Source organism: Dipodomys merriami, unplaced genomic scaffold (assembly GCF_024711535.1).
Source record: "Dipodomys merriami isolate MVZ:Mamm:240054 unplaced genomic scaffold, mDipMer1.0.p SCAF_99, whole genome shotgun sequence".
In the NCBI taxonomy this organism is placed as follows: Eukaryota; Metazoa; Chordata; class Mammalia; order Rodentia; family Heteromyidae; genus Dipodomys; species Dipodomys merriami.
In genome coordinates this window covers 2,851,598-2,875,368 of record NW_027206612.1, presented here as the reverse complement: position 1 = coordinate 2,875,368, position 23,771 = coordinate 2,851,598, and the positions used below count along the sequence as shown (strand labels likewise).

Genomic DNA, 23,771 nt, shown 5'->3' with positions numbered 1-23,771 from the left:
CAACGTTCCGCCTCCTATAAATTGCCATAGAGTCAGTTCTGAGCACCAAAGGATCCTGGCTGGCTGTGGGGAGCAAGAATCGAGCCCTGAGCTCCGGCTTGGATCTCTGGGTGAGCTCTAGCACCATTCACTGTTAATAAACAACGTGCTATTTTAAGTCAACATCAAAAGCACAGGGCAAGAGCAAAACTGATGTCAAGCTGGCCTAGAGCACGGTACACCTTGGCAAGGTGGCGTGGGATGGGTGTCCCTTAGGAGCTGCTGCGTTGACACTGGGAGGGGCTGCGGGGCTGGGTGGGTGGGCCTGAGCCCTGCTGGGACAAATTTTAGTATTGACTTTGGTCTTTCAAAAATCTCTAAGCAGGGCTGGGAAAGGGGCTCAGTGGTAGAGCGCTTGCCTTGCATACATGAGGCCCTGGGTTCGATTCCTCAGCACCACATAAGCAGAAAAAGCTGGACGTGGCGCTGTGGCTCAAGTGGTAGAGCGCTAGCCTTGAGCTGAAGAGCTGAGGGACAGCGCCAGGCCCAGAGTTCAGGCCCCACGACTGACCCCCCCAAAATACCTAAGCATTTCCAGGGTCCTGTGGCTCATATCTGTAATCTTAGCTATGTAGGAGGCTGAGAATGGGAGAATCCCAATTTGAGACCAGCAGAAACAGTCTAGAATTCTTTCTCAGCTCAGAGCCGTGGTTTGTCCCAGCTGCAGGCTTGGCAGGGAGTGCCCTGTTTGTCATAAACAACCAGCACGAGAAGGGGGCTGGAGATGGAGCCAGCAGGAGTCAAGGCCCAAGTTCACATCTCTGTACCAAACTCAAGCCAGACATAAGCCTTGAGCGCCAGGGAAGCGGCTTTCTATTGACTGGAGAGCCACGCGGCTCCGCCCCAGCGTGCTCCAGCTCTCTCCTAGATGGGAACCCTCTTTCTCCTCTTCCTCCTGCTCCTCCTCATCCTTGAGCTAAAACGATCAGGGATAGTGCCCTGATCAGGCCTTGACCAGACCAGAGCAGCTTGTCTGTCTGTCAGAGCTTTGCACACGTCCCCTTCTTTTTTTTTTTTTTTTGTCGGTCGTGGGGCTTGAACTCTGGGCCTGGGCGCTGTCCCTGTGCTCTTCAGCTCAAGGAGAGTGCTCTTCCACTTGAGTCACAGCGCCACTTCCAGTTTTCTAGTGGTTTATTGGCGATAAGAGTCTCACTGACTTTCCTGCCAGGGCTGGCTTTGAACCGAGATCCTCAGATCTCAGCCTCCTGAGTAGCTAGGATTACAGGCGTGAGCCACCAGGGCCCGGCACGTCCCCTTCTTTCAAGGTGACCCCCATAGGCAGAAGCAGTGCCGCCCTGCGGGTGCTTGGCGCGGTTGTGCCTTGTCTGTCCTCCGTCGGGCCGCCCACACTGCTGGCACCGGCTGGCCAGACACCGTGGGAAACGTGGGCCCCCAGCCTCAGCAGGGGACGCCGGGAGGCCCAGCCACAGAGGTGTGACGCCGGGGCTTTCCCCCACAGGCCCACGGAGGTGGAGGCCCCACTCAGTTCCGGCTCCCCGCCCTTCCTCTACGGGATGTCGGCTGGGTTTGTGTGTTTGTTTTGAGACACATCAGGGATAATGAGCCAGGAGCTGGGTGGCGTCACGGGGTTTTGACCTCAACCCACCAACCCACCAAGGGACAGACCCGCCTTCCTTCTCTCTCTTTTTTTTTTTTTGGTCAGCCGTGGAGCTTGAACTCTGGGCCTGGGCGCTGTCCCTCAGCTCTTCAGCTCAAGGCTAGCGCTCTACCACTTGAGCCACAGCGCCACTTGCAGTTTTCTGGTGGTTTATTGGAGATAGGAGTCTCACGGTCTCTCCTGCCCAGGCTGGTTTTGAACCTCGATCCTCAGATCTCAGCCTCCTGAGTAGCTAGGATTACAGGCGTGAGCCACCAGCGCCCGGCTTCCTTCTCTTTTTAAAAACAATTTTTACTGTTATAAAGTTGATGTACAGGGGTGACAGTTACGTAAGTCCAGTAGAGTACATTTCTGCTGGGCACCTGTGGCTCATGCCTGTAATCCTGGCTACTCAGGAGGTTGAGATCTGAGGATCGTGGTTCAAAACCAGCCTGGGCAGGTAAGTCTGTGAGAGTCTTATCTCCACTAAACCAACAAAATACTGGAAATGGTGCTGTGGCCCAAGTAGTAGAATGCCCACCTTGAGCTGAAGAGCTCAGGGACAGCCCAGGCCTCATGACTGACAAAAAAAGAAAGGTCTCCTGTTGGGAAGGAAAGGGGAGGGCTTGGCATAACCTGACCAGGGCAGCTGCACAACCTGTCAGCCGCCAGTCAGGAGCCTGGCACTGGGTAGGGCGAGTTAGCACCCTGGTGGGTGGGAGGAGAAACAGCAGTGGCCTGGGGCTCAGGCTCAGAGAGACCAGGACTCCAGCTCCAGTGCTCAGGAAACAGGCAGGAAAGATGCTCCTCTGAGCCCCTCTCCCAGCTGCCAGAAACTCTGTCCCCTTTAACCTCTTCCTGTGTGCAAGCTTCTCAGGCGGAGGTGGGGTGCAGGCTGGTGGGAGGGGCTGGTGGGGCGCTCAGCCCTGGCTGGCTGGCTCAGGCTCCTGCGCCCGGGTGGCCTGTGGCCCCCTGCGTCCTCCTGTCTTCTGAAGCTGGCCTCAAAGGCAGCTTTGATTCTTTCTGTGAGCATCTCTGCTACTTCTGAGATAAACAGATTCCCGTCCGCTCACCAGCTCCAGACCCGGGCGATCACGGGCGCAGATTCCCTGCCAGGCCAGCCACCCCCAGGAGCCCGCTCCGCCCATGCCGGGGGAGCTTCTGCTGCTTCTGTGGCAGCCAGGCCCTTGCTGGGAGACGCCCCGGGCCCCAGGGACTGGACAATGTTAATGGAGTGCCCATCTCCACACCCCAAGTTCCCCGGGGCCGGGCATCCCTGTGGCATTGTGCAGTTTCATCCCTCCCTGTCCCTGTCCCTGTCCCTGTCCCTGTCCCTGCACCCACTCTGCCCTGGCCTGTGCTCAGAAGGCAGGGTGAGCTCGGTGCTCGGGCAGCAGTGGCCACGCACAGACACACCAGGTATGATCCCCTAATGCGGCCAGAGGCGGGATAGGTGAGGTCTTATGCCTGTGCATTACTCTATTAGCGCAAGTGAGTGCCCTGCTCTGGGTCACCTTTGAGCTTAGGTCCCCGCTCCGGCTCCACCCATGGTCCCAGGGACACGTGGTGGGCAGCGCCACCTGGTGGCTTTCTCCGGGACGGCGGTGCCTCGGAGGTGCTTTGCCTTCCAGGCGATGCTGTGAAGCTCTGGTCTGGGCCTTGCACCCGCAGCTCATGTTCCTTCTTCACAGTCTTTCCCCTCCTGGAAGCCAGGGCAGGGGCGGAGTGGTGGGGCTCCCTAGGCTGGAGGCCGGCTTGGAGGTGAGGTCCCATGGGCTACACCGAGTTCAGCCCAGGCTCCATCTGCTCACACCCTCTGCCCATCCTCCTTGGTGATGTCCTAGGATGTCCCGAGGAAGAGCCCCGTGTCCTGAAGCCTGGGGACTTTGTGGAAAGCAAGACGTCGGGGTGTCAGAGACAGAGCACCCCAGCTTGGCTTGCTAAGGCCTGGAGGGGCTGTGACACTGGCTGAGCGGTTACCAGGGGCTGCCTCCTCCTCCCTGGCGCTGTGTGTGTGTGTGTGTGTGTGTGTGTGTGTGTGTGTGTGTGTGTGTGTGTGTGTGTCTGTCCAGGGGCACCGCCTTCTGTGGCATTGGGCCTGGGATGGCCCAAGAGGCAGCCCCGCCCCGCCTGCCCTGCCCCCCCCCCGCCCCCCTGCCCCGCCCCCCCACCCTGCCCCGCCCCGCCCCCTGGCTCCCACCCACTGGCGCCCTGCTCCCCCTGCACTGTGTTCAGGGGTCCAGCCCAGGTTCCCGAGCTTAGGGGTGTCTCCCTCACCCCCACCCAATCACATCTTTCCCAGGTGTATCAGTGCACCTGTCATACAGCCAAGGAGAGGATACTGGGGCTGTTCCCACCCCGCCCCCAGGAGCCCCCCTTCCCCAGCACTCCTCCCCCCTCCCCCTCAGCGTCCCTCCCCTTGGGTGGGGTGGGTGGCCCGCTCCTGGAACAGGCCAGGCTTCCCGGCCTGGGCTTGCGCCCCTGTGAGGTCCACGCTGCTCTTCACCCTGGCCCGGACCGGCCAGACCCTCCCGGCCTTCCCTTGGTGGTTGGCTTCTTTTCCTTTGAACCCGGCAGCCTGGGTCTGATCTGTCCCCGCTCCTCGCTGCAGGCCAAGTCCTCACAAACAGCAGCAGGTCGTAGACACAGATTGCCAGGCGGCCAGAGGTGGGCACAGTAGTCATCTTACCAATCGTGTTTATGATTTTGTTCCTTTTTTACTTTTATAATAGTACTGGGGCTTGAACTCAGAGCCTCATGTTTGCTTGGCTTGATTGCTTGGCTGGGGTCTACCATTTGAACCATACCCCTATCTTTGCTTTTTGATGGTTCTTTTGGGTCTCCTGGACTTCTCTGCTCAGGCTGTCTTCACACTGTGATTCTCCAGCCTCCCGAGTGAGGGAGGCCCCTTCCTCCCTTCCTCCCTTCTGTCTTTCCTCTCTCCCTTTCCCTCCCTGTCCATTCTCCCTGTTTCCCTCTGTCTGACAAGGTCTTGCTTATCTATCCGTGCATCCCAGGCTGGGGTCAAACGTTTGATCTCCTGCCCAGCCCCCTCCCGGGACCACAGGCACCCTGTGCCCACCTTCGGTGTTGAAGGTGACGTGTGGCGTCTGTGACCACGTGGAGCCTACTGCCTGTGTTTGTGTGCAGCCTGCCGGGAGGAGCTTTCCATGAGCAAGTGCTGAGTGGCGTGCAATGCGTGTGTCAGTGAGTGGCGTGCGATATGCATGCCAGTGAGTGGAAGTTCATCAGAAATCAGCTATGCTGGCTGACATAGTGCTCTGACTCCAGTGTCAGGGCTGAGGAGGAGTAGGGAGGAAGGAGTGGAGGAGGGAGGAGTGGGGAGGAGGGAGGGAGGAGTGGAGAGGAGTAGAGAGGTGTAGGGAGGAGTAGGGAGTAGGGAGGATGGGGAGGAGGGAGGGAGGAGTAGGGAGGGTGGGGAGGAGGGAGGGAGGAGGAGGGAGGGTGGGGAGGAGGGAGGGAGGAGGAGGGAGGATGGGGAGGAGGGAGGGAGGATGGGGAGGAGGGAGGGAGGAGTAGGGAGGAGGGAGGAGGAGGGAGGAGGGAGGGGTGGGGAGGCGTAGGCGTGGGAAGCGGCTGACTGTGGTGGAAAGTCAGACTTGCTGCCACCAGTGCAGAGAACAGCAGAACCCCGTGACCAGCAGTCCGTGGCGTGTTTAACATGGTTAACCACGGCGGGTGCTCAGGCTGCCCTGTGGTGGCCAGGACGCGGGTGGGGGAGCCGGAGGGTGGATTGTTAGCAGAGCCGTGGGTGGAGGCGGGCGGCGTGGAGGAGGGACGGCGGGGCAGCGGGGGTGGGCCGGTTATGGGTGGGGGAGGTGAGTGGGCCTTCCGTGGCCCTCCTCGCAGGGTTTGGCCCCACGCAGCCTGGGAAGGCCGGGGCCTGCGCCCTGAGCTGGGCCGACGGCCTCACGTGGGATCCTCTGCCTTTCCCAGGTGTGCACGCCTTGGCGTGGCTGTGAGCGGGGGCAGGGCCGGGGGCCGTCCTGGGGGGGCCGGGGCCTCGAGGCCCAGCCGTCCTGGGGGAGGTGGGGGGCTTCCTGTGATTTCACCTCGTGGGGGGCCGGGGCCTCGAGGCCCAGCCGTCCTGGGGGAGGTGGGGGGCTTCCTGTGATTTCACCTCGTGGGGGGCCGGGGCCTCGAGGCCCAGCCGTCCTGGGGGAGGTGGGGGGCTTCCTGTGATTTCACCTCGTGGGGGGCCGGGACCTCGAGGCCCAGCCGTCCTGGGGGGCGGTTCTGTGATTTCACCTCGTGGGGGGCCGGGGCCTCGAGGCCCAGCCGTCCTGGGGGGGGGCTTCCTGTGATTTCACCTCGTGGGGGGCCGGGACCTCGAGGCCCAGCCGTCCTGGGGGGGGGCTTCCTGTGATTTCACCTCGTGGGGGGCCGGGACCTCGAGGCCCAGCCGTCCTGGGGGGGGGCTTCCTGTGATTTCACCTCGTGGGGGGCCGGGACCTCGAGGCCCAGCCGTCCTGGGGGGGGGCTTCCTGTGATTTCACCTCGTGGCCTGGCTGTCCCGCTGGCGTCTGCCTGATGCCCCACCCCCAGTGGAGGCCCAGGCCAATCGACATTCACAGCTCGGCCTGTGGGTGACCAGCCCGTGTTCTTGTTCTAGGAAGCATGGCCGACACGCCAAAGGAGGGAAAGATGAACAGGCTTCTGGACTTCACACAGCTGGTTGACATGGCATCGGAGTCTGTGGGGGGCAGGGTGAGTGGGATGCGTGGGGGTGGGGTGAGCCGACATCTTCTCTCCTCCTCCCTTCTCCCTTCCTCCCTCCTCCTTCCCTCCCTCCCTCTCTCCCTCCCTCCTATCCTTCCTTCCTTCCTCTTTTTGGTGGCTTGCAGGGTTTGAACTCAGAGCCTTCCGCTCGCTGGGGTGGGGTTCTGTCTAGCAGGAGCACCTGTGCCCCGCAGATGTGCTTGGTGCTGGGGTGGTGGAGACAGTCTAGCTAATGCTCAGGCTGGCTGTGAGCGGTGCCCCTGGATCTGTGTCCTCAGAAGTGGGATTACAGGTAGGGGCCACACGTGCTTGGCTTCCTCCTCTTGAGCGCTGGGATTACAGGTATGCGGCACCATCCTAAGTGGTCCTTACACTTTAGTAGAGTAGGAGAACCCCTGGAGAGCTTGGCAAACTCCAGGGGTGAAGGGTCAGGTGTGGACACTGGGCAGAGGGGTGCATAGTGGTCAGCACACAGAAGAGCAGGCCCGGGTCCCACACACTTCCAGACAGACAGACGAGCAGACCAGACCAGCACTGTGACCAGGATGACAGGGCCCAAGGGAGCCATGGGTGTCATTGCCGTGTGACCTGTCCGTAGCGGCTCTCCTGTGCCTTCCGGGGTACGCAGCAGTGGGGCCGCCAGCACCCTCCCTTTGGGCCTGCAAGCTGGTGATGGAGCCCAGATCTGTCCCTGAGGACACAGTTCTGAGTGAAACAGGGCAGGAAGCAGCCCGGCTCTTCCAGAAAATCTACCTCACCCCTGTTTTGCTGAGGTGCCATGACCTTCCTGCCTCCCGGGACGCAGGGACGGAGGGACGGAGGGATGCAGGGACGCAGGGACGCAGGGACGCAGGGCTGCGGCAGAGCCACTGCTCCGTTTAGGAAACCACCACAAAGCCCAAGGTTTCTTTCCTTCTGGAAGACAGGGAAGTTGGCTCACTTCTGAGTGAGAAGCTGGTACCGCGGTGGCCGGCGGTGACGGAGACTGGGAGGAGAGGACGGGAAGGGATGAGGGAGGCGAGAGGCTGGCGGTGTGGATGGAACCTGATGTGCTGCCAGGGCAAGGAACGAGGTGGCTTGGGATGGCTATTTTATTTTTACCCCCCTTTTGTTTAGATTTTGTTCGCGACGGATGACTTTTTCGCCCCTGCGGAGAACCTCTTGAAGGTGCTGTACCCGGGCTCTGTGGTGGGGGGGAGGAAGGGAGGGACCTGCGCTCTGTGCTGTGGGCGCTGGGTGCAGGTACGCATGCTTGTCAGCTGCCCTTGGCTGGCGTCCGTGTTGGTAATTGGTGTGGCCGGCAGGAGAGATGATGTAAATGTTCGCATGGCCCTGGGCAGACAGGGGTCCATTCACTGCAGCTCCCCGCGCCTCTGGTCGTGGGGCTTGAACTCTGGGCCTGGGCGCTGTCCCTCAGCTCTTCAGCTCGAGGAGAGCGCTCTACCCCTTGAGGTACAGCACCATGTCCGGTTTTCTGGTGGTTCATTGGAGATAAGAGTCTCACAGACTTTCCTGCCTGGCCTGGCTTTGAACCATGATCCTCAGATCCTGAGTAGCTAGGCTGACAGGTGTGAGCCTCCGGCACCCAGCTCCCACACACTTATTGGTAACTGCATGGTGTTGCAGGTTGCTGCCCACTGCTCACGTGGGTGGGCTGCTGGCTAGTGCCACTGCTGCTCCCATGGGAACGTGTCCCTCTCCTCTGTGCCTGCCTCGGGCTTTCCCGAAGCAGGGGCGTAAGATCTTTTCTGCACCCAACACAAGGCAACCTGAGAGGAAAGGCACAGGGTGGGTGTGCTGCCGTGACCCACTGTGAGCCGCACAGCTCGGTGCCCCGAGGCCGCACACAAGTCACGTTTCTTTGTCTGAAGCAGAACATCACCTAAGACGATTGCGTGACATAAGGATGGTGTGTAGGGCTCTTGCGTGTGGGGCCGCCCGGTCCCTGTGGGGCACGGCCTCATGCCTTGGGCGCTGCCCGAGTGCTCAGGAAGGTGCAGCCCTCTGTGCTTCTTTGCAGAGTGACAGCCCGAGCTTCAACAAGCACGAATACACTGAGTTTGGGAAGTGGATGGACGGGTGGGAGACCAGAAGGAAAAGGATTCCAGGTAAGAAGCCAATGGCTGGCTGGAATGCAAGGGTGGGTCTGGGGGCAGCTTCAGCTCAGGCTCTCCTGTGCTTGGTGATCCTGATAAATTTGGACTTTTTGTCTGTTGTGGGGCTTGAACTCTGGGCCTGGGTGCTGTCCCTCAGCTCTTCAGCTCAAGGCAAGCACTGTACCACTTGAGCCATAGCACTCACTTGCAGTTTTCTGGTGGTTCACTGGAGATAAGAATCTCATGGTCTTTCCTGCCCGGGCTGGCTTTGAACTGTGATCCTCAGATCTCAGCCTCCTGAGTCACTAGGATGACAGGCGTGAGCCACCGGCGCCCGGCCTGAATTTGTACTTTTTTCAGAATAGAATCAATTTGACTTTTCTTCGTGCATAGGTGCACCGTATTTCCACACTATTCACCCACCACCATTATCTTTCTCTCTCCACATCCCTCTTCTCCCCCTGTAGTTATCAGTCCCCTACTAACAATCCAGCGTGGATTGTGTGTGTGCCTTCTCCCCCCCCTCCCCTCACAGAGCGCCCTGTCTCCCCCGCACGCAGGTCACGACTGGTGTGTTATCAAGCTCGGGATACAGGGCATCATCCAGGGCTTTGACGTGGACATCTCTCACTTCTCGGGAAGCCACGCCCCCCGGATGTCGATTCAAGCAGCAAACGTGGAAGACAGTGAGTTAGGAGCCATCGGCCCGCGGTGAGGATGGAGGAGGGTGGGCTTCCCCGGTCCCCGCGTGTCTTCCATTAGACATGGACGGCTGGCAGCTCGCTGGCAGGGCTGCTGTGGTCTCACCACGAGGGCAAGCCAAGGTGGCACCCTGTGATTTTTGATTTCTAGCTTCCCAGCGTGGGCGCTCACCGCAGGCAAGGCCTCTCTGGAGGCCCGGCGGTGCGCGCACGCGCGGAGCCTCGGGGATTCTCCGGGTGGGTCCACACCTGGCCCCGCTGTGTGGCACCTCCCTGTGGCACCGTGTGGCAGCTGCAGCCCTCTCAGAGGCCTCGGCGGGGAGATGGCGCATGAGACGGTGGCGTTTTCAGAACAGGCCTTTTCTATGCCTGACAATTCTGGACTGTTGAGTTGTGCACGCTCCGCATTAGAGGTGGTGATTCAGAGCCAACTCTGTCTTTAACTGGCGCCATCTGCTGTGGGAGGAGAGTCTTGCTCTGTGTAGTTTTTATTTACTTTTCTGCTTGGGCTGGACTGGTCCCTTCCATTCTCTGCCACTTTCCCAGTAGCTGGGGTGACAAGCCTGCCTCACCAAACTCAGCTTGCACTGTGTTTTGAAATTTCTGTTCTGTCTTTTGTATTTGTTTTTGTTTTATTGCCAGTCGTGGGGCCTAAACTCTGGGCCTGTGCGCTGTCCCTCAGCTCTTCAGCTCTAGGTTAGCGCCCCTCAGTTCTGTATTTTGTATGGAGGAAGTTCAACCAGTCTGCCGGTGGCTTTGCTCGGCTGGTTCAGTCAGTGTAGTAAGGACCTCTGCATCCGGGGCAAAGGACAATTGCCAAGAAACTCCCTGATGAGTTTGTTCTCCGCTTTTGAACTCTGATCTGTATGTTGACTCTGATTTCAGGCAAACTGCTGGAAATCCCACCCCGAGGTGTCAGGACAGGGATGGCGGCCACAGTGGATGAGTGCGAGGCCATCGCCAAGGTGTGTTCTCCAGGATGCGGCTGACTGGTCAGCAGGGGCCCGCCCTGCGGCCCGGGTGGGAGTTCTGTCCAGCTCTGGGCCATGTCCCCGAGCCTCGCACATGCTCCCTGTGTGAACAGTTTGCCCTGTGTGAGGGCCGGCCTGGGGCAGTGCCAGGGTGCCCCCGGCCGACTGAACATCTTCCCAGCAATTTGGCACCATCTTGTTTTGTTGTTCAGCGGGTAATTAATTTGAACTGTGTTACAAAGTGTTGATCTGTGGTAGACAAGGGGAGATCACAATGCCACGGGGGCTTTGGAGGGGCACGATCTACAGACAGTGGTGGCCTGCTCCAGCTAGCGTCTAGACCTCCGGGCTCCCTCCGGGCTGGGACACAGCCTACCTGCTCACACCTGTCCAGGAACCCACATGGAAACTGTGAGGTTTCTGAGAGTGTACCCTTCATTTACAAGCCACCACACCCACGTGACATTTTAATCAGTGTGTGTGGGAAAAGGTCCAAATGGACCTATGCTGCCCCCTCCCCCTTTTTTTTCTTTTTTGTGCTGGTTCTGAGCACTGTCCCTGAGCTTTTTGTTCAACACTAGCATGCTACCACTTGAGCCCCAGCTCTGCTTCTGGGGTCTGGTTGGAGATAGAGTCTCAGGGACTTTCCAGCCCCGGCTGGCTTCGAACCGGGGTCCTCAGATCTCAGCTCCCGAGCGGCGGGGAGCACAGGCGTGAGCACCGGCGCTCGGCCCGGCCTACCCCGAGGCCCTGCTACCCCTGCAGGGCCCGCAGGGTGGGGCCGCTTCCCGGGGAGACCCCTGACACGTGTGTCCTCCTTGCCAGCTGAAGTCGGAAGACTGGGATTACCTGGTTCCTATGACAGAGCTCAAGCTGGGGAGCCCCGCCTCCAGCCACAACTATTTCCTGGTCAGTTCCCAGCACAGGTGGACCCTCGTGCGACTCAACATCTTCCCAGGTACGCCTCGCGCACGCGCAGTGGGAGGCCTTAGGCCCTCCATGCCTCGCGCATGCGCAGTGGGAGGCCTTAGGGCCAGCCTTGCCTCACCCATGCGCAGTGGGAGGCCCTAGTCCCAGCCACTCCTCGCGCACTCGCACTGCAAGCCTGCAGGCCCAGCCGCACCTCAGGCCCAGCTGTGCCTCGCACATGCGCAGTGGGAGCCCTTAGTCCCTCCACACCTCGCGCATGCGCAGTGGGAGCCCTCAGGCCCGGCACTCCTCGCCCATGCGCAGTCGGAGTCCACTGGCACTGGCTGACCAGCGATCCTGAGTGCGTTAGGGTTGCGCGTCGCTCGCCGCCTCCGGGCTAAGAGGACATTTCTTTTTGGACAGCGTCGGCCCTCCGGCCCACAGGTTGTGTAGTTCGTCCTCAGGCAGTGTCTCTGTCCGCCCTTTGCCCTCCGTTGCTGTGCGTGGCCTATTTTTACCTGTGATTTTAAGTTTTTATTGTGAAGCCGGGCGCGGCGGCCCCGCGTCCTCCCAGCTGCTCGGGAGGACCGCGGTTCGAAGCCAGCCCGGGCAGGAATGTCCGGGAGACTCTGATCTCCAATGAGCCGCCAGGAAGCCGGAAGTGGCGGCGCGGTGGCTCGGGGTGGAGCGCCGGCCGGGAGCTGAGGCGCGCAGGCCCCGCGCCCAGGCCCCACCACCACCTCCACATCATGGTAAAGGTGACACACCAGTCAGGTGAGGACTTTTGCGCATTTCCCCCACCTCCCCACCCGTCCCCGCAGGCTGTGAAGGTCATTTCCAATATAGTCCAGGGAGTGTCACTGTTGAGTCGGTTCATCTTTACCTCACTGTTTCTGTGCTTCCCCTGCCCCAATCAGATAAATTCATATAAAAGATACAGGGTACAGAAAGAAAAACAGTGACAAAAAGGAATCAACCAAAAGGAAAAGAGAAAAAGGAATAACTACAAACAGTACAATAAAACTTGGTTTTCGTGTTGATAAGCGTCATTTCAAATGGTCATATGCACGTAGCTATTGAACCATTGTGATCCTCTGCTAAGAACATCCTCCTTTGTTCTCACTCTGCGAATGCTTAGAGTGCTGTTTAAGTATTCACGCACCAGTATATTTGTCTTTGACTATCCATTGGATTAACTTGTCAATTTATAGACATAGGCTATTATTACAAATGAGGAAACCAAGCAGCTTATGTTTCTTTGGGTCTAGCTAACTTTGCTTAATAGAATTTTTCCTAAGTCTTTCCATTTCCTTACAAATGGGACAATGTCATTCCTTCTGATGGACGCATGGAATTCCTTTGTATATATGCCACATTTTCTTAATCCACTCATCCACTGAGGGGCCTCTGGGTTGATTCCATATCTTAGCTACGATAAATAATGCTGCAATAAACATGGTTGTGCTGGTGGCTTTAGTGTGGGCTGGTTTGTGGGCATTTGGGTAAATGCCCAGGAGTGGGATTGCTGGGTCATAGGGAAGGCTCTATGTTTAGTCTTTTGATGAACTTCCATACTGCTTTCCAGAACAAGTTTACACTCTCACCAACAATACAGTAAGGTTCTCTTTTGGTTACATCCTTGCCAGCATCTGTTATTAGTTTTCTTGATAATGACCACTCTAAGGAGTGAGGTGGAATCTCTAAGTGGTTTTGATTTGCATTTCTTTTATGTTCAGAGATGTGGACCATTTCTTCATATGTCAATTGGCCATTCTTATGTCTTCTTCTGAGAAGTGTTTCTTTAAAACTTTAGTCCACTTACTAATGGTGGTATTGTTTCTTTGAGGATTTGTTTTTTTTGGGGGGGGGTTTAATTTATTTGAGCTCTAAGTATATTTTAGATGTGAGGCCCTTGTCTGATGCATAGCTAGTAAAGATCTCCCATTCTGTGTGCTTTGTATTTATCTTGCTAGCTATTTGTTTTTGCCATGTAGAAACTTTTAGTTTGATGTATTTATCCATTTATCCAGCCTTTCTTTGATTTGTTGTGTTTCTGGATCTTAGGAAGTTTCAAGCTGTTCCAAGGAGCCCTAGTGTTTCCCCAGTCCTTTCCTGTAATATTTTCAGGGTATCTGGTCTTACATTGAGCTCTTTGATCCATTTGAAATTCATTCTGGTGCATGGTGATATATAAGGATCTAATTTCAGTTTTCTACACATGTGTAGCCAATTCTGTCAGCACCATTTGTTGGAGAGGCTATTTTTCTTCCATCCTGTGTTTTTTTTGCTCCCTTATCAAAGATTACATCTGTGATTAGGTTATAGGTCTGTGGGTTCATTTCTGGGTTTTCAATTCTATTCCATTGTCATCAGGCCTACACTTGTGTAATAGTAAGCTGTGTTTATTACTACAGCTTTGTAATGGAGTTTAAAGTTTGGTATTATTGATATTCCTCCAGCACTACTCTTCCTGCTAAGGATTGTTTTTACTTTTTGAGGTCTTCTTTTGTTCCATATGAATTTTTGAGTTGCTTCTTCTATATCATTGGAAAATGTTGTTGGGATTTTGATAGGTATCTCATTGAATTAGTAGATAGCTTTTGGCAAGTATTGTCATTTTCACGATGTTAGTCCTCCCAATCCAGGAACATGGCAGGTTTTTCTACTTCCCTAAATCTACTTTAATTTCCTTTTTCAGGTTTTTAAAGTTTCCATCATAGAGATGCTTCACATCTTTGGTTAAGTCAATTCCTGGGTAGTGTGTGTGTGTGTGTGTGTGTGTGTGTGTGTGTGTGTGTGTGTGTGTGTGTGTGTGTGTGTGTGTGTGTGTATGTGTGTGTGTGTGTGTGTGTGTGTGTGTGTGTGTGTGTGTGTGTGTTTGAGGCTATTACAAAAGGAGTTGCTTTCCTGATTTTTAGCCTCGCTTTTCTCATTATTGGCATATAGAAAAGCCATTGATTTTTGTGGGTTAATTTTTTTTGTCTGTTGTGGGGCCTGAATTCTGGGCCTGGGCACTGTCCCTCAGCTCTTCAGCTCAAGGCTAGCTCTCTACCACTTGAGCCACAGTGCCACTTCTGGCTTTTTCTGCTTATGTGGTGCTGAGGAATTGAAACTAGGGCCTCATGAATGTGAGGCAAGCGCTCTACCACTGAGGCACCTTCCCAGCCCCATGGGAATTTATTATATATATATATATATATATATATATATATATATATATATACATATTTTTTTTGTTGTGACAATACTGTATAGAGGGGTTACAGTTATAGGAGTAAGGTCATGAGTACATTTCCTATCAAGCATTGTTACCTCCTTTGTTTTTCCCCTACCATCCCTTCCCTCCCCAACTCCCCAACTCCTCCCTCTCCCCCCAAGGTTGTAAAGTTCATTTCAACATAATGTCTTGTATATCTCATTGTTACAATGGGTCAGCCTGTATCCTTATTTCAGCATTTTGTTATTTTCCTTCCCCTCCCCAAATTAGAAAAATGTATATACAAGATGCAGGGCACCAGAATCAAATAACAGGGGTTATACCATGGGGGAAGAACATACAAAAGAAACAAAAAAAAACCACACAGCACATTATAAATACGTTAAAAACAATAGCAAGCAAGAATAACACTTGTATCCTTATATTGGGGTTCATTTTGCTTAACATCATCTTATATGGTCATATGGACATACCTTTTGACCTTTTATGCTTGTCCTAGACATAGACTAGTTATTGCAAATAAGGGAAACCATGGAATCTATGTTTCTTTGGGCCTGGCTTACTTTATATAATTTTTTCCAAGTCTTTCCATTTCCTAACAAATGGGGCAATGCCATTCTTTCTGATGGAGGCATAGAATTCCTGTGTGTGTGTGTGTGTGTGTGTGTGTGTGTGTGTGTGTGTGTGTGTGTGTGTGTGTGTGTGTGTGAATTTTATGCCCTGCTACTTTGCCAAAGTTTTGGATTAGCTCAAGTAATTTTGGCTCCTTAAATACAGGATCATGTCATCTGCAAAGAGGGAGAGTTTTACTTCTTTCCCTATTTGGATCTCCTTTATGCTTGTCTCTTGCCTTATTCTTTAGCTAGGAATTCCAATACTGATTGAAGAGTGGGGAGAGTGGGCATCCTTGTCTTGTTCCTGATTTTAGAGGAAATGTTTTTAACTTTTCACCATTAACTATAATGCTGGCTGTAGGTTTGTCATGCATAGCTTTTATTATACTGAGGAATGTTCCAGACTTTTATCACAAAGGGGTGTTGGATCCAGTCAAACACTTTTTCTGTGTCTACTGGGATGATCATGTGCTTGTCCTTGCTCCCATTTATGTGTTGATTTGTGTATATTGAATCAGCTTTGTATCCCTTAAATGAAACCCATTTGATCAGAGTGTATGATTTTTGTTTAGTTGTTGAATTCATTTGGCCAGAATTTTGTTGAAGAGTTTTGCATCAATGTTAATCAAAGAGATGGGTCTATAGTTCCCTTTCTTTGATAATCCCTATCTGGTTTTGGGATGAGGCTTATGCTGGCTCATAGATGAAGTTTGGTAGTGATCTTTTGCTTTTGACCTCAATGACGTTTGAGGAGTATTGGAGTTCTCTTTTGAAGGCCTTAGAGAAATTGGCTGTGAATCCATCTAGTCCTGGATTTTTCTTGGATGGGAGGGCTTTTATTGCCATTTCTGATTCATTACTTGTTATGGGTCTATTTAGTTGATTTAAATCTTCTTGGTTTAGTTTGAGTATATTAATATTTTCTAGTATTCTTCCATTTCTTCCAGATTCTCCAATTCGTTAGCCTAAAGCTTTGCAAAGTATTCCCTTATGATGTTTCTGAATATTGCTTTGTTTGTCATGATGTTCCTGTTCCTGTTCCTGTTCTCATCATCTTTTTTTGGTCAGATTTGCCTAAGGGTCTGTCAATTTTGTTATTTATTTTCAACAGGCCAACTCTGTTTTGTTGATTTTTTTCTATGTTTTTTTGGTCTTTATTTCATTTATTTCTGATTTAATTTTTTAGTTAATTGTTTCCATCTACCTGTTTGGGATTTGTCTTGTTCCCCTTTATGAACGAGCTTAAGGTGCATCATTAAATTGTTGGCTTGAGATTTCACCAATTTGTTGATGTAGGCACTTCAGAGCTATACATTTTCTTCTGAGCACTGCCTTTGCAGTGTCCCAGAGGAGCTGGTATTTTGTGTGTTTGTTTTTGTTAAATATCACAAACATTTGAATTTCCATTCTAATCTCTTCAGTGACCTACTGGTGATTCGACAATGTCTCCATGAGCAAGAGAATTTTCTATGGTGGCTTCTGGTGTTGAGCTCTAATTTTACTCTATTGTGGTCTGACAGGATGCAGGGAATAATTTCAATATTTCTGAATTTGCACAGATTTTTCTTTGTGTCCTAAAATGTGAGTTGGAGAAGATCCCATGTGCTGGTGAGAAGAACGTATATTCTGATGCTGCTGGGTGAAATATTCTATAGAAATATGTCTGTTAGGTATAGTTGGTCAATGCAGTTGCTTAGTTAGTTCTGAGGTTTCTCTGTTGAGTTTTTTCCAGGTTGATCTATCCAGAGGTAACAGTGATATATGTATTAAAGTCACTAGTGATCAAAGTGTTTGGATCTATGTGTGATTTTAGAATAAATAGTGTTTGATGAATTTGGGTTCTCTGGCATTTGGTGTAGAAATATTTAAGATTGTTATATCCTGTAGGAGAAATTCCTTTATTAGTATGTAATGTCCTTCATTGTCTTTTCTAATTTTAATTTGAAATAGATTTTATCTGGTATTAGTATTGCAACCCTGGCCTGTTTGTGGGGGCCATTTTGCTTGATAGATTTTATTCTAGCCTTTCCTTGCAGAATATGTTTTTGTGGGAAAGATGTGTCTCTTGAAGACAGCAGATAGATGGATCTTGCTTTTTGATCTAACTAGTCAATCTGTCATTTAATGGGAGAGTTAAGTCCATTAATATTGAGAGTTATGACTGAGAAGTGTTTGGTAGTTCCTGCCATGTTATCTACCTTCTTAGGGGCTATGCCTCATCATTTCTTAATATAGTTATCTGGTTCTTTTGTGTGGGGCCACTTCCCTGCCAATATTGTGTTCTTTTCTTGTTGGTTTTCTACATATAGTATGTCTTTCAATATCCTTTGTTTCAATTTTTCTTTGTTATCCAAGGTTTTATTTGTGCCTTGCTATGAAGGAGAGCTTAGCTGGGTACAGTGTTCTTGGTTGGTAGTTGTTTGCCTTTAAGGCATTGCTCACTCTTCAAGCAGCTTTGCTCCTACTCTTCCTCCTCCCTCTCCCCCTCCCCCTCCTCCTCCTCCTCTTCTTCTTCTCCTTCTCCTCCTTCTTCTCTGTGAGTTGAACTCAGGGCTTTGTACTTGTTAGGCTAGTAGTCTGCTACTTGAGCCATGCCCTCAGTCTGTCTTTGCCCATTTTTAAGGTGGGCATTTGTGTTTTGTTATCGAGCTGTGTTTGTTCTTGCTCATGGCTGGAACTCTATCACTTGAGTCATACCTCCAGTCTAGTATAAGTTCTTCATATGTTCCAGATCCAAGGCCCTTATCAGACAGAAGATATAAGAGCTTTTCTCCCATTCTGTGCAGTGTCCTTTCACTGAGGGGGGTCTTTGGAACATGACAAATACTGATTTTGATGAAGTGTGACAAGCTTGTTCTTGCACTGCTCAACTTTTGGGAGTTATACTTGGGAAATCACAGTTGAATCTAAAGGAATCAGTAAGTTTCTTTGTGGTATCTTCTACATATTTTATAGATTAGCATCTTTCATCAAAGGCTATGGCCTTGATTTTCAGATGTGACGAATGTTAGATTTTGTAGATGGTGTGAGGTGGGAATTCATTTCTAGACTGTTCTAATGTCCACTTTTCTAGTCTTATGCCAGCACCACAATCTCAATTAGTGTCACTTTGCAGTAAGCTGTGAAATTGGAAAGAAAGTGTAGACCTTCCTGAGTTTTCGTTTTCCAATATTGTTTTGGCTGTTTGGGATCCTTTGTGATCCCACACTTTGGAATTGCCTTGTAAACTCCTGTGAAGTTTTCCTGGTGGTCCAGCAGAGCGTGCTGCTCTGCAGAGCAGCTCAGGTGTGCTGCTCCTTGACATCGAGCCTCCCTGTCCACGGACGCAGGAGGTTCAGAGAGTAAGTGCTACACTTCTTTTGCTGAATTTGATCTTGCATTCTAAAACATTGCTAAACTCATTTGTGGAATATTTCAGGTTTTTTTCAGCTTTTTTTTTTTTTGGGTCCGGGTGTGGGGCCTGAACTCTGGGCCTGGGCGCTGTCCCTCAGCTCTTCAGCTCAAAGCTACCACTCTACCACTTGAGCCACAGCGCCACTTCTGGCTTTTTGCTTATGTGGTGCTGAGGAATCGAACCCAGGGCCTCATGCATGCAAGGCAAGCGCTCTACCACTAAGCCACCTTCCCAGCCCTTTTAGGTTTTTTCAAGGTACACCACAGCCACCTCAGTGAAGGCCCCTTTCCTTTGCAGATGGTGGTGTCGCCCGTTTTAGAGTCTATGGGACTGGACAGAGGGATTGGATCGCCACAGACACCACTGATCCTGTGGACCTGGTGACCATCGCTTTTGGGGGTGTCTGTGTAGGATTTAGTAATGCACATTTTGGGCACCCAAACAATATGATAGGTAAGAGGGTACTCAGGGAATAGATTTGGTATAGAGTGTGGGCACTGCCGACACTCAGTGCAGGTCCCAGCTTCAAATGCCTGGCTAGGCAAATCAGGCAGTGAGGAGGGACTTCCTGGAGCCTGGGCAGTGGGGACTGGCTTTCCATGTTGCCATGGCCCTGTTCCATGTTGGCCTGTAGTTGGTACCAAAGGAAAAGAGCTCTGGGCAATGTGATGGAAGGACGTTGTATGCGCAGGTGTGTGGACCTGTCATGCAATGACACTGGGTGTGCATCCTCTCATTAAATTCAAGGGCTGCTTCACTAACCTGTTATTTCCTGTAGGTGTTGGCAGGCCCAGATCCATGGCAGATGGCTGGGAAACGGCAAGAAGGCTGGACAGGCCCCCAGTGTTAGAAGTAAGGAGTGGAGACTGTGGTTTCCAATCTTTCTTTCATGTTACATCAAGGAAACCTCTCACTCCTTGTTTTACATTCTTCTTCTATTCTCCCCATTTGCCAAAATACCTATTGTGTTCTCCTTGTCCTCTCTGGTACAGTGGCCCTCCGTATCATGGTATAATATAGTTTTCTGACTCTCTGCCAGCTTTGCCCTGCTTTCAGAGGTGAACAAAGGCATTCTCCTTCCTTGAACAGAGGGCTGGAGGCAGATCATGTATCAGAGGGCAGGGTGGCTGGAAAACGCCCACTGTGAAAGGTCAGGTGACTAGAGGACCTGCAGGCTGGTCCTGTAATGATTCATCTATCGCAGTCTTTAGGGACACCATTGACAGAGGAAATGATGTCAGAAACGTTTATAAGACTTATGGAGGCTGGCCACTGGTGGCTCACACCTGTAATCCTAGCTACTCAGGAGGCTGAGATCTGAGGACTGAGGTTTGAAGCCAGTCTAGGCAGGAAAGCCTGTGAGACTTACCTCTAATTCATCACCAGTAAAGCTGGAGGTCGAGTTTTGGTTCAAGTGGTAGAGTAGTAGACTTGAGGAGAAAAACTCAGAGGCAGTGCCCGGGCCTTAGGTTCAAGCCCCAGGGACAGCCCGAAACAAAACCAAACGTGCTGAGAACCCAGTGAAGTCACAAGGCACACAGCCTCAAAGGAACAACAGCGAAGCCACAAGCACACACACAGCCCACACAGGAACTACGGAGCTCTCTCCAGCAGCTGGGCTTCAGGACAGGGCTGCCCTGTCCAGGTGCACTCACCTCTTCACACCCTTTGGATTCCAGAATGATGAGAAAGGCCTGCTTCTGGTTCCGGGTTGCGAGTGGGCAGTTTTCCGATTGGCACATCCTGGAGTCATAACTCAAATTGAAATCGATACGAAATACTTTAAAGGTAGGTGTCGAGCCACAGCAAGAGCCTGGGACTGTATGCACTGTAGAGGCGACGGGTCCCACGTCGCTTGGAGGAGTAACGGAGTAACCTGGACTTTACAAAATAACAGCCCTGTAGGTCCTCCGAGATCCCAGCATGCAGTGCCGCTTTGATACAGGGGGACAGGGCCCAGGAGAAGAGCAGGGCAGAGGTCTCTTGCCCTTGTTAGGTGGCGTTTTCTGAGCCCTGAATGGGCACTCGTGAGTGGTTCTCATCTGCACATATTTATGTTAGGTGTATAATTTGTATGACACACTGAGTTTGATTGCAATATCTCCTTAATACCCATGACATACTTGGATCCTATTAACCCCTTATCTTCTCTCAACCCTCTTTGGCCAAGTTCTCTTTGCTAATGGTAGCACTGAATTTTAAATCTCTTCCCATCATGGTAACTTTATCCACTATTATTAACTATTACTTCAAGGCATAAATACCAAGGCCAGGTTTGTCATTAGTAATAGAGTATGTGAATGAGGAAGACTGCATGTCAATCCCATTTTTCCTTTTTCACTTTTCAACATGGCTGACAGGGAGCTCATCCTGAAGGTGGGTGGCATCCTGGCTCTGCTATTTTCTTGTTTGTGAATGCTAACATTTTGAGGTGTATGTGTATGTGTGTCTTGAGGCTTGACTTCAGGATCTATGTGCTGTCCCCAAGCTTTTGTGCTCAAGGGTAGCACTCTACCACTTGAGCCACAGCTCCACTTTTGGATTTTTTGGTGCTTAATTGGAGATGAGTCTCACAGACTTTCTTACCTGGCTGCTTCAAACTGCGATCCTCAGTTCTCAGCCTTCTGAGATGAGTTCTCAGCTAGGATTACAGTAATCAGTCACTGGCACCTGGCTTTGAGTAGTATTTTTATTTTTTATTTTTGTTGGTCATGGGGCTTGAACTCTGGGCTTGGGCCTTGTCCCTGAGCTTAAGGCAAGCACTCTACCACTTGAGCCACAGTGCCACTTCTGGTTTTCTGGTGGTTATTTGAAGATGAGTCTCACTGACTTTCATGCCCAGGCTAGATTTGAACTGTGATCCCCAGATCTCAGCCTCCCGAGTAGCTAGGATGACAGGTGTGAGCCACTGGCATTTTAAATATACAGTGGTTTTAGGTCACTTGCTTATTTTGATAAGGAGTTGTTAAGCCAGGCAGCCCAGGCTGGCAAGATGCCTCTGGAGCAATGTCACGGCAGTGAGGGACTGTGCCCGCATCTGCCATCAGTGTTCTCTAGGACATTCCATTCAGGCACACACACACACACACACACACACACACACACACACACACACACACACACACACACACACACACACACACACACACACACACACACACACACACACACACACACACACCAGCTCAGGTCCTCTTCCGTGTCCTTGGGTGTGGGTAGTGTGCACACGGCATTCCCTTACTGGAAAGGACACTGTCCTTTCCAAGGGCAGGTGGGCAGCAATGCTGGTCCTGCTGTGGGCCTGAGTCTTGCAGAACACCACTGATGTTCCCCTCACAGAGTGAGGGCCCTTGGTTGGATCCCACGAGCACATGAGCTGTGGAATTCCCCAAAGACTGCAGCCCTGGAGTGTGGTGTCTGATGCTCGGTGCCTGCTGGCACAGCTCAGGGTTTCTTCGGATTGAATTACAAAATTTGACATCATGGTAGAGTGCTAGCCTTGAACACAAGGAGGCTCCAGGACAGCAGCCTGGCTCAGATTTCAAGCCCCAGGACAGCAGCATATGACAGCGTAAGGAAAATACTCAAAATATCAGAAATTGAGGCACCACTTCAGTGTGCAAGTGGTTCATTTTGTAGTGTTCAAAGCTTATCAAATCAAGCTTTGAGGTAAGAGTGCTGTTCATTGAAAACTCGGCCGCTAGCTCACTGACATTTAGCAGGCGACTGCTCATCTGCAGAGCACACACACTTCAGCTTTGTGAGGTGATCTGGCATTCTTTACTTCTACAACACACTTTTAGCTTCGAAAGAACATCGTTGTTGTTGATAAGCTGACTTGAACTCAGGGCCTTATGCTTACTCAGCTTTCTGGCTCACAGTTGGTGCTCTACCACGTGAGCCATGCCTTCAGCTCAGCTCTTAGCTGGCTAATTAGACATGGAATTTCAAGAACTTTTCTGAACCCAGATCCTCCATATCTCAGCCTCCCAAGTAGCTAAAAATACAGGCAGGAACCACTGGCGTCCTGTTAGTTTGCTTGGCTTTTGATCTGGTTAAAAAGTCTGGTGTTCCACAGGCTGAGTGGTGTGGGGGTTATAGGGCGCCCACGTTCTCTCGATTCCAACAGGCAATGCTCCTGACAGCTGCAAAGTGGATGGGTGTATCCTGACGATGCAGGAGGAGGAGGACATGGTGAAGAACAAGTGGGGTCTCCAGACCCACAAGTGGAAGGTGCTGCTTCCGGTGACCAAGGTTTGTCGGGTGCAGCACAGGCGTGCTGCATCGCTGCTCCAGTGGAGCAAGCTTGAAAGAGCTCATGCACAAGAAGAGAGCACCTTTTCCCTCACCTGTGCACTTCTAACATTCACACTTAGTCAAAAATGAAAGATGGAAGCTGGGCACGGTGGCTCACGCCTGTAATCCTAGCTACTCAGGAGGCTGAGATCTGAGGATCGCGGTTCAAAGCCAGCCCTGGGCGGGAGCTATGGCTCAAGTGGTCGAGCGCTAGCCTTGAGTGCAAAAACTAAAGGACCAGCACCCAAACCATACGCACCACGAAAAAAGGCTTATGCCCCACGAGTACACCCGTGGGAGGGCGGTTACCTGGCGGCTGGAAGGGCTCACGGGGTGTCCGCCCTGAGGCGGCCCGGTGGGGCGGGGCCCGGCCCCGGGCGATTCTGGAAGGCCCTCGGCCGGCCGTGACTTTCCGGGAGCCCCTGGGGTCCATGCGGGCGGGCCGGGCGGGGCCCCTGTCCGGCCCGTGACCCGGCCCCACCCAGGACCCCGTGCCGTCTCTCAGCTGTCCCCCAACCAGAGCCACCTGCTGGACAGCCTGACCCCGGAGCTCCAGGACGTCATCACGCACGCCAGGATCACCATCTTCCCGGACGGAGGCGTGGGCCGCCTGCGGCTCCGCGGCTTCCCCAGCTCCATCTGCCTGCTGCGGCCCCGGGAGAAGCCCGCCATACGCTTCTCGGTGCGGCCCAGCTTCCGGGCCAACCTCTGACCGCCGCCGGGCGGCCGCGGGGAATAAAGCAGCTTCCGCACGCGCGCCTCCGTGTCCTGTCCGCCGTCCTCCGCGTGGCCGGCCGCGGGCCGCAGCACAGAGGAGCGGCTCGCGGACCGAGCTGCCCGCCCGGCTGCGACCCGCGGTCTGGACCGAGCTGCCCGCCCGGCTGCGACCCGCGGTCTGGACCGAGCTGCCCGCCCGGCTGCGACCCGCGGTCTGGACCGCAGCCTCCCGAGTCGCTGGGATGACAGGCGTGACCAGGCGCGCGGCTTTGGGTCTTAAAAAACCCAAGTACCGAGCTTCCCTCAGTTCTGTGCGCACGCGCGGCCGGCGTCTGGTGCCGGCGTCTGCGCTCAGTGCCGCCGGTGTCTGCTCAGTGCTGGCGTCTGCTCAGTGCTGGTGTCTGCGCTCAGTGCCGCCGGTGTCTGCTCAGTGCTGGTGTCTGCTCAGTGCTGGTGTCTGCTCAGTGCTGGCGTCTGCGC

At 52.8% G+C, this 23,771-nt stretch overlaps 1 protein-coding gene across 2 annotated transcripts; it reads left to right on the top strand.

Annotated features, from left to right (window-relative positions):
* Nucleotides 1-31: 31 nt before the first annotated feature.
* Allc (allantoicase) lies at nt 32-23,302 on the top strand. Of its 2 annotated transcripts, none has more exons than XM_070014646.1 (12): nt 32-110; nt 6,270-6,364; nt 7,493-7,543; nt 8,397-8,484; nt 9,033-9,158; nt 10,059-10,138; nt 10,970-11,102; nt 18,576-18,731; nt 19,057-19,130; nt 19,958-20,066; nt 22,408-22,532; nt 23,080-23,302. In XM_070014646.1, the coding sequence occupies exons 2-12, from the start codon at nt 6,275-6,277 to the stop codon at nt 23,284-23,286; spliced, it is 1,239 nt and encodes a 412-aa protein (XP_069870747.1). In that variant the 5' UTR covers nt 32-110; nt 6,270-6,274; the 3' UTR covers nt 23,287-23,302. The 2 variants fall into 2 exon arrangements, with proteins under 2 accessions (XP_069870747.1, XP_069870748.1); XM_070014647.1 differs by lacking the exon at nt 32-110 and adding an exon at nt 149-215.
* The last annotated feature ends 469 nt before the right edge of the window (nt 23,303-23,771 follow it).

Coding starts and splice junctions, on each gene's coding strand:
- Allc (XM_070014646.1), top strand. CDS start 6,275: ATGGCCGACACGCCAAAGGAGGGAAAGATGAACAGGCTTCTGGACTTC. Junction 10,139..10,969: donor AGTGCGAGGCCATCGCCAAG/GTGTGTTCTCCA, acceptor CCTCCTTGCCAG/CTGAAGTCGGAAGACTGGGA. Junction 18,732..19,056: donor GCACCCAAACAATATGATAG/GTAAGAGGGTAC, acceptor TATTTCCTGTAG/GTGTTGGCAGGCCCAGATCC.